This window comes from Nilaparvata lugens, chromosome 3 (genome assembly GCF_014356525.2).
Source record: "Nilaparvata lugens isolate BPH chromosome 3, ASM1435652v1, whole genome shotgun sequence".
In the NCBI taxonomy this organism is placed as follows: domain Eukaryota; kingdom Metazoa; phylum Arthropoda; class Insecta; order Hemiptera; family Delphacidae; genus Nilaparvata; species Nilaparvata lugens.
Window position 1 is genome coordinate 21,106,149 of NC_052506.1, and position 10,257 is coordinate 21,116,405.

The 10,257-nt window shown below is 34.7% G+C and overlaps 1 protein-coding gene across 1 annotated transcript; it reads right to left on the reverse strand.

Moving 5' to 3' along the window:
* Window positions 1-788: 788 nt before the first annotated feature.
* On the reverse strand, window positions 789-10,222 carry LOC111043659. The gene is made up of 3 exons (XM_022328667.2): window positions 9,741-10,222; window positions 8,724-9,040; window positions 789-3,940 (listed from the first exon to the last, which is right to left on the reverse strand). Exons 2-3 carry the CDS (start codon window positions 8,763-8,765, stop codon window positions 3,515-3,517), a joined length of 468 nt encoding a protein of 155 aa, XP_022184359.2. The 5' UTR covers window positions 8,766-9,040; window positions 9,741-10,222; the 3' UTR covers window positions 789-3,514.
* Window positions 10,223-10,257: the final 35 nt, after the last annotated feature.

Here is a 10,257-nt window from a genome sequence, read left to right on the forward strand (position 1 = left end):
TTCAAAATAAATTATAATCATTTAAATGTATTCACTTGTTGATCTTGATAACTTTGCCTTCGTTGTAGGTTATTCCAGAAAAATATGTTATTTGAAAGGAAATAATGTTCAAAAGGAGAGATTGATGTATGCTAACATACTTAATGTATGTGCGGTCTATAAGACCGTTGCTGTAGTAGGAATATTCGCATTAAACTATCAAAATTCATAAAAATAAGAAGCAATTAGTCATTGACTAGGAATATTGCCAGTTTGAAGTTAATCTTGCAATGCTTCAAACTTCAACTCAACTAAACAAATAATCACTGTAGCAGAGTTTGCTTTAAAACTGTCAGCATTGCTTACGAATTAATACCAGAGAAAACTCCTATAATGCTATTATTAATTCTGTGTTAATACCCAACGCTTAATGTTCAATCAATACTGACACAAGTGGATCAATACTGACAGTCTAAAGTGGATCTCACTAAACACCAAACTTATAGATGCAGTAATATGGTTTTGCTGCTCGTAGAAATTATAGCTGACCAGCTTCAAGCCGTGAAAAAAATAGTTTTGACGAAAAATTACTTATTTATAGTTTGTTTTTTGCGGCTAAATTCATCAGAGTGCTGATGGCTGATGTGAGACATACTTTGGCAGACTGAAAGTGGCAAAAACGGACAAAAACCTACAACAAAGCAAATTGCAGAAAATGAAACATTTTAAAAGTGTATGGGCAACTGATTGTCAGAAAACTACACGTAACCGGAATAAGAAAAACTCTTTTGGAATTAATAATAACAAAATAACTGATAAATTTGTTTATTTTGAATAACAGGTACATAATGGCTGAGCCACCATTTTTATATCAATATTAGTCTAATCTTATTTACGAAGTAACAATTTCTAGGTATTACATTTGCCTATATATTTCATATATTTAGCTTAGCATACTACATAAAAAACTGGCATCAACAACAATAATAATCAACAGTGTGCTGTCTAAATTTTAGCAAGCTAATTGTATTTTGATTTCTTATAATACTGTATTGCAAAAATAATCCCGGTTTAGCAAAATATCATTTAAAAAAGTTCATAGCTCTGTAAAACTGCTATTAAAGTCTATTTGGTAACATTAAATAATTACATTCAAACTTGTTGCATCAATAAAAAATAGTACACTTGAAAAAATTAATATTGCACTGAAAATAAAAGATAAAAGATAAGTTTTCGTATACTCTCGATGCATTATACAACAAGGAATAACAGGCCAATAATAATTCTAAAATAACTTATTGTGCAGTAAAATGTTATACTTATTAAAATTTACAATATTACCCTATAATTACTGATCCCATATAGTGTACCCTATTCATAATAGGAAATCAATAACTTTATATTCAATTCAAATATTGGTATAATTTTAGTTATATAATTATTTCTTATGATCTAAGAGTATGCTTAATACTATACAGACGATTCTTAAAACTCCTGCAATTCAAAATGAACGTACCTACCTTATCTTTCCTCTTCCATTTTCTGAGTTGTACTTTCCAATTCACTCTATAATAATTATGATGATCAATGGAAAGGCACCGTAATGTGTCAAAAGGTAACAACTGAGCTCTTGGCAAAAAGTATTGAAATTGATTGAATATGTCTCAAAGCCATGAAACAACTACAATAATATTGATTACATACAAATAGAGATAAGGTGAGAAGGAACAGAATTAAGAGACTACAAAATTCCAACTTTTCAGATTATTTTGGTAATATACGACCCTGCTTGTATTTGCCATATAACTAAGTTTTTGTAGTTTTGCTCATTGGGAGTAAACGTTGATTCTTTTAGCTACAAAGTAGGATTTACTTCAAACGATCAGCACTTTTTATACATAACATCAATCATTCCCATAAAACCAATGCTGACAGTTCGAAGTGAATCTCACTATAGTGGAATTTGATTTTGGTAAACTATTTTCTAGAAATTGGGATGCCTAAAAAACTTATGATACAAATATTGCGAGCTAAGAAGGACTTAGTTGCCATAAAGCTGATACAACCTGATTTGTGATGCAATATTGTGCCTCAGACTAAGAAATATTGTAAATTATTTCAACTAGTATTGAAGCCTATAACATCTAATCTAATGCAAAATATGGCAGTACGGTATAATATAACTATTGGCTTAATTTAAACAAATATTGTTACAACGTTCTATTGATTACATTGTTTTGTACGATACTATACATTTAAAATTTGATTCACAGAATGGCGGGTTCTTCAGACATAAACGACCATACACATTATTTCCAAACAAACATAAATTTGTATCATTAAATAGCATTTTACAAGTTATTTTATTGTTCTTATAGTAGTAAAGGTAGTCTGGAACCATAAGTGATGAAAATATTTTGATATTCACTAACAAAAACAATGTAGCCAGAAGGTTTCATTTGTGACCAGTTATAATTGAACTTAGTTTGTTTGAAATTGATAATGGTTCAACTGTTACAGTAAAAACAATTATCTGTTTTAATATCTATTAGTTAAATTCAACATTTTTTCAAGTCTCTTTTAACCATTGTTTATCCGGGTAAAAGTAATAAGCAACAGTGGTTGACAATTTCTTATTAGTTCCCTTCTTTGAATACTGGTTTTTAGTAAATATTCTAGTTATAATTGTAGAAGGTTGAGGAATCAGGTACCTGATGTATAAAATAAATTAGAGTTGTGTGGAACCTCTTCAAAAGTAGGTGTTCACAGTCTACACAGGTCAAGTTAGCCTGTACGCTTTCGCAAACCTGCCTCTATTAACTTGAATGTCCACTGAAGTCGTAAAAACCAGGCATGAACATCAAATAAGAACTCATACTTCTACAACTTATCATATTGCACAGTGACCCCAACGTGATGGTGATGATAATGTCCAAAAATAAGATTTTCAAGCTTTGTTGAGTGTTCTAACATTATCAGAAAGCAGTAGACTGGACGTCCATATTATCGATTACATAACAAGCTCTTTAGTAGTTGAGTTTCTCACTGCACACTGATGCAAACAAAATAATGATGATGTGAAAAAATGTGACATAAAATACGCATCAAGTACGAAGTTATATCCCTACAATTCATAAGGGCCAGACCATATTAAGCGTTTTTCAGACGTTTTTGGAATCGGCAGGGAAGGAAGTTCTCGATTACAGTAGCTGATTGAGTTGGCGCCTAAAAAAACGCTTAATAATATGGTCCTAATACTGCACAATGATTCAAACGTGATTATTATTATTATGATATCTAAGAATTAAGCTTAGTTTTCATTGTTCAAACGTGATGATGATATCTAATATCAAATCAGTTATAGAAAATAACTAGTAGCCTACCCTTGTAATATTTTTGAATTAAACATAACAATTATTTTAAAATTCTGATGGATTTTGAAATATTACAAGGGCACTAGTCATTTTCTATAATTGAACATTCAAGTAGCCCTATTAAAATACTTTATTAAATACTAAAGCTTAGTTGTCATTGTTCAAACATTATCAGGAGGCAGAATGGACTTCCACGTTGTCGATGACTTGAAAAACTCTTTTACAGTTGAGAGCCTGACCTTGGGCACCAGGTCGAACAGGATCCATCTGGAGATCTCGCCGAAAGGCGAGGTGTAGTTGAGTATAGTGGTTTCGTTGAGTTCTAGTGGAGCGGGAGGGTGCCTGCTGAGTAGATGCAATGTGTAGTAGGTTTTCCAGTCCTCCCAGTCGGCGGTGCCATACAACTTGTCCAGCAGGTTGTGCACTCCGAACAGTTTGGGAACAGTGTGCGCAATGCTCTTGTCTTTGGCTAAGATTTGTTCGGTAGGATACTGGCCGGCGTTGTAGTACCACGAGCGCGCCTTGTACTTGCGATAGCCATCCAGCCACAACTCCAGAAAGCGCGCGTTTTTCTTCGCTATCAACACCTGTTGACAATGACACAATGATTCACTATATATTTTTGTGTAGTTGAGAAGTTGATATTGTGGTAATATAAATTATTCATATTAAATAAAAAGACTAAGAAATTGCCAAAAACCACAGATTTCATTGATAGGTAGAAAGACCGGTTTCGGTTGTTACAACATTGCCAATCCTCTCATAAACTCTTACAATTTTATTATAAACAAGATTATCAGAGAATTGACAATGGTGTAACAACCGAAACCGGTCTTTCTACCTATCAATAAATCTGTGGTTTTGGCAATTTCTTAGTCTTTTTATTTAATGATTTACTATATAATTATAACAAAAAATACATAATATAATTACATTATAACATGAAATAACAAATAATATTAAATGATGATTCAATGATTTTAATTCAGCCAGAAAATACATAGAATAAACTAGTTATGTCAATACAATACGATTTTAAATACAATCACTTAAAACCTGAGTGAAACTATAGACCTCATGGATATACAGCAATAGACTGGCTTCTCCACACATCTGTGTAATCACTTGTCAGCTGATTTATGATGAATAATTCTATAGTCTGATTTTTTTTACTCTAATATTGGCGTATGAAGGAGGCTCTTTTTTTCTTTTATAATATTATCCTTGAAATGCAAAATTTCCAAAATCCTTGTATATACGTCGACGCGCAATTAAAAAAGGAACATACCTGTCAAATTTTATGAAAATCTATTACCGCGTTTCGCCGTAAATGCGCAACATATAAACATTAAGAGAAATGCCAAACCGTCGACTTGAATCTTAGACCTCACTTCGCTCGGTCAATCATATATATATTGATTAATAACGATATCATATTGCTTTTTGTGTAGTTGAGAAGTTGATATTGTGGTAATTATTCATACTGAATGAAAAAGACTAAGAAATTGTCAAAAAACCACTGATTTATTGATAATTAGGAAGACCGGTTTCGGTTATTACACCATTGTCAATCTCTGATAAACTAACCGAAACCGGTCTTTCTAATTATCAATAAATCAGTGGTTTTTTGACAATTTCTTAGTCTTTTTCATTCGATATCATATTGGTCGAGTGGTCATTGCATCCTTCATGCCCTGTTTCACAATTCTCGGTCAAGACATTTGAACATAGTCAAGCCGGATAGGCCTACGATTTATAGTGTGGACTGAAATCATCGATAATAACTATCATCATAGAAATTATAATATATTCTCGTGCAATCGTTGTAAACGGTGACTGATTCGAAGAAGGTATGTAAAATACAAACCTACAGGAAAAATACAAGATGTCAGCAAATACCTCTCAAAACAGGAAACAATGCCACGAAAGGTAATCATCAACATTGGATCAAATAATGTCCCACTGGCTGAAACACCCAACCATGTTGGGTGTTAGCCTCCAGGCCACTATGGCTGACACTGGAGGCTAATATAAAGAGATTTCCGTGGACTGACTGGTATATAGGTTCAATACACTACCGGGAAGACTGTGGTATCAGATTCATTGACGAAACAAATGGTGCACTGAAATTCATGTGTGAGCCGCTGAAGGTGAACTATATGGACAACACAAAGAACTTGAAACGGAGGCACTTGAGATGGGATGGGGTGCAGTTGAATGATGAGGGAATAAGTCTCCTGGCAGACAGCATTGTAAGTATATTAAAGTCAAAAGAAATGCTGCCAACAAAAAACTTGCAGGCGTGCCTAAGCTGTCGAGAAGCGGTCCCCCAACACAAATCGATCCAATAGCCCAACCCAACCCTACAACAATAGCCAGAACAGAACTTGATAAACATCCAAACCTTGAAAATACTGATATAGGCCTTAACAGAGAACCGGATATATACACCAACCAAAGAAATAGAAATAGAGACAAACAAATAGAAAGGGCAACAAAGCAAACAATATTAAAGTCTTTCATTTAAATATTCAGAGAGGATTACAGAGCAAATTGGACAGTCTAGAAATTGAATTGAGTGTACACAGCCCGGATATAGTCATATTATCAGAGCATGGTCTCAGACCAGATGAGCTCCTCAACACAAATCTTCAGGGATATACCCTTGTCGCTCACTTCAGTAGATCCGTATACATGTGGGACGGCATTGCCATCTTCAAAAAGAATAATTTTCCACTATCCACTAAGGAGTTGACTTTTAAAGAGGAAGTGCAAAGACCTATAGAGAAAATATTCGAAACCATAGCGATCGAAATACAACTTAAAAAACTAATCTGGCAATCATAGGCTGCTATAGATCACCCGATCCCAAAACAGAAGCAGAATGCCTGACAAGGCTAGGAAGTCTACTACAACACTTCTCAGAGAAAAAGTACTGCATCTTGGTTTTGGGTGACACTAATATAGACATCCTCAAAACAGACAAACAAATCTACAAAGACCTGGAAAACCTACTAAGACAACACGGCTGTTACATATATGGCATACCTGAAACCAGAAAAACCCAAACTTAGTACTAGTATTGACGGCTGCTATCTCAACATACCAACTGAAAGAGCAAAGGCAACAGCACAAACCAACTTAATTTCCGACCACCACTCCATATTATGTGAAATAAAATATGAAGTGGCACATAAAACAGCAACGTACAGCAAGAGTTTTCTCAAGGACAAACTTAAGAAACTTGAAACTCAAACTCAGTAACTCTAAATGGGGAACAGTGATAGCATCTCGTACTGTGGAAGACAAATACAATACTTTTCTAAGGATCCTTCGAGTCAACCTTGATGAAACCATGCCAAGAGAATCAAAGAAGATGAAAACAACTAAAAATCTTATTTTCTGGGATAATGAAACGCTAATGCTAAAAAGAAATACACAGATTGCTAATGATCAATACACACTTACAGGTAGAACGGATGACAAAGTAACATACCTAGAAAAGAAAAAAGCCTATGATTAAGAAGTAAAAAACAAAAAGAAATTACAGCTAAGCAGAAAGATTCACCAGGCAGTAAATAAACCCAAAGTGCTATGGACAACAATAAACGATGAAAGGAATAAACTGAAATGCAAACATCAAGAAAACCTCCACCTGACTATTGAGGGGAAAAAATCACTGACCTACATCAGATCTGCAATATCTTCAACACATATTCCACCCAACCATTTACTGAACTACATAGCAGCCAAAATGGTAAAGAAGATCTGGTGGTTCAGAATAATGCCCAAGTGTTCTGTCACAAACAAATCAGGTCATGATGAAATAACTGGTAAAATCCTGAAGTACTGCGAGAATGAAATAAAGAAACCTATCCTACACATAATAAATGAATCATTCAAACAGGCAAAATTCCCACATAAATTGAAAATAGCAAAGATTTATCCAAAGCATAAATCTGACCCAAAAAACCACCGACCAATAGCGAATCTGCCAGTTGTCTCCAAGATCATCGAACGAGCGGCCTACAACCAGCTAATAACACACCTTGAAAGAAACAAACTATTGTCAAAAAATCAGCATGGCTTCCGAAAGATCCACAGCACATCAACAGCAATATCTGATTTGTGTGACGAGATATGCAAAATATGGGAAAACAAAAAATCGGTCTAGGACCATTGCTCTTTCTAGTATATATAAATGACATTCCAGACAGGCTTCAAGGCAACAAAAAGTTCATTCTTTTTGCGGACGACACCACTATTCTACTCCCTGCAAATAAAAATGCGACACAAAATAACCTTGTTGACTCTACACTTGCAGAAGCAACACTAATATGCAGCGAAATGAGACTGGCAATAAACAACAACAAAACAGTGCACATAAATTTCACGCCGAATCACCATGTACAGCACGAACAACAAAACAGCACTGTGCAAACAGTCGAATGCACCAAATTTCTAGGTGTCATTCTAGACAATCACCTGTCATGGAAACAGCATATAGAAAGTCTATGTAGAAAACTTTCATCAGCAACATTTGTCATTAGGAGAATAAGAAATATAACCGATGAAAAAACAGCAATAACTGCCTACCACTCGCTATTTGTCTCACACTTGAGATATGGTATAGCTGCCTGGCGATCATCTGCAAAAGAAAATCTAGAGAGAGTTCTGAAAATCCAAAAGAGTGCAATAAGAAATGTTTTAAGAACCAACTACATTGAGCATTGCAAACCCCTCTTCAAAAAACAGGAATACTAACGGCAGTCTCCATATATATCTTGGAAGTCGTTATTTTGGTCAAGAAATCAAATCCAATCTTGAGACAAGACAGGCACAGCTATGGGACAAGACATAATCACAATATAGACCTCCCACAACATAGATTGAAAAAGCTCAGCGATTCTCCGTCTTATGCAGGGGCTTACCTGTTCAACTAGCTTCCAGATAGTCTAAAACTACTGGAAAACAACAACGCGCTAGCAAAGGGTTTGAAGAGGTACCTAATGGACCGGCCTTATTACACCGTTGCAGTATATATCGAGGAGCATACGTACACCCACCTCAGATAGCGGCTAGTGCCGTGGAAAACCCCGTTCAAGGGACAATGACAATTCCCCGGTCAGCAGACTGCGGCGAAGACAATAGAAGTAAAAGTAAAAGGTTCAAATATAACTGGGCTTCAGTCTGGTAGCACTGCCTGGTCGTGGGTTCGAATCCCACCGGTAGGTCGGCGACCGTTGACCTTTAATCATACCATCAATCACTCCATTACCCACGGGAAAAAGGTTATGTGAGCATCATTAGCAATATAAAAAGTTTACAAATGATAATCATAGGAGAGTATCACAGAAACTGGAGGCATACCTGGGTTCCAATGTTTTCGTTGGGTGGCCAGCCAAGAGTCATTTCGTACTTGAGAAACTCATCCAGCGGTTGCAGAATAAGAACGTCAGTATCTATGTAGATGCCTCCAAAGACATGAGCACTTGGATTCTTGCAACATCAGTGGAGTGATACACCGAACTCAACCTCTGACCAAATACATGGGTGGGTCTGGGGAGAAAATTTACTCTTATTGGAATCTCCAATTTTTGTGACAGTTCCGATACAATGTTCCAGTAGTAGCCTGAAAACCCATTTGTGCTGTCGCTATGGATTAGGATTTCGCTAGGCCTCTGTACCTGGAAAAAAGAAAAAGTTGTATTTATTTCAAAAGGTTCTAAAATCGAAATATTTTAAGAATGTAGAGAAGTTGACAACAAAAATTCATTACCTCAATGACATAATTAATGACTGAATGATAACAAGCAATTGGAATAGCCATGCAGTTTTTCTAAATGAATGTGACAGTTTTTTTGTCGCTGCCTATCTGGAGACCCCAGTCTTTGGCAACGACTTCAAGTATTCAATTAAATTATGTAGGCCTAAGTAAGTTATTCAAGTCTACAAAGTTTGCTGATTGTTCGCATCTTAGAAAAGTGGGATTACCACGAAATTGATTTATAGATTCTGAACTGATATTCATTGAGCCAGAAAAATTGTATTGGGATTTCAGAAATGATACTTTGTTAGAAAAACAACACTTCCACAATTAAGATGGCCGTCAAACTGAGTTACAGTGTTAGATTTCAGAGTCCTTTTGTGCTTAACACAGCAATTTTTGAAAGCATACTGCTACTAGAGATTGGATTACATTTTATTTTATTAAGATAATTATATACAATGAGTAAGTTAAGTAGTTTTTTCTATACTTCAACAAGATAGAGGAATACGATAACTTAATTAAGTATTCCTTAATATCAGAATTTGTGGATCAGACTCTTTTTCTTAAAAATAAATATATAAAAGTAGTGCTTTATCAAAGTTGGATACGGTACTTACTTTCAAGACTGATGTTACGGAAAGAAAGACGATGAAATCAAAATTTGTACGATTGAAAACTACATAGTGAACGATATTTGGGGCAGTTTCAATATATTCAGCTAGCTTGCTTGTGAGGCTGGTTTCATTATTTGTCACATCTGTATTTCTAATTGTTATGGCTAATATAAATAAAAACACTATACAAGATAGAAAAACAACTCTATACACATTTTTAGAGCACAGCACTATGATGTTTCTAAGCATTATAAAGGTTATTAAATTTGATCAATAAAATTAGTGGTTGTAAAGTTGGGTAAAACTATTACAGTTTAATTCCACTAAGTCATTATGGAAAACTATATGAATTTACAATAATTCTATGTTTTCCATTAATTGAAAAATTTGACCTGAATTATACGTTCCATGTTTATGTTATGGTTACAAATAAAACAAGAAAGTGAGGTTATCAAGGAAACGTCATTCCAACTATCGTCTTTGAAGTATCGATTCTCTGATTCTTGATAATATCGATCAC

Bases quoted from the DNA above. Each gene is read 5' to 3' on its own strand.
- LOC111043659 (XM_022328667.2), bottom strand. From the start codon at position 8,765: ATGACTCTTGGCTGGCCACCCAACGAAAACATTGGAACCCAG. The intron at 3,941-8,723 runs GTATGCCTCCAG...CATTGTCAACAG, and splicing joins ACGAAAACATTGGAACCCAG to GTGTTGATAGCGAAGAAAAA.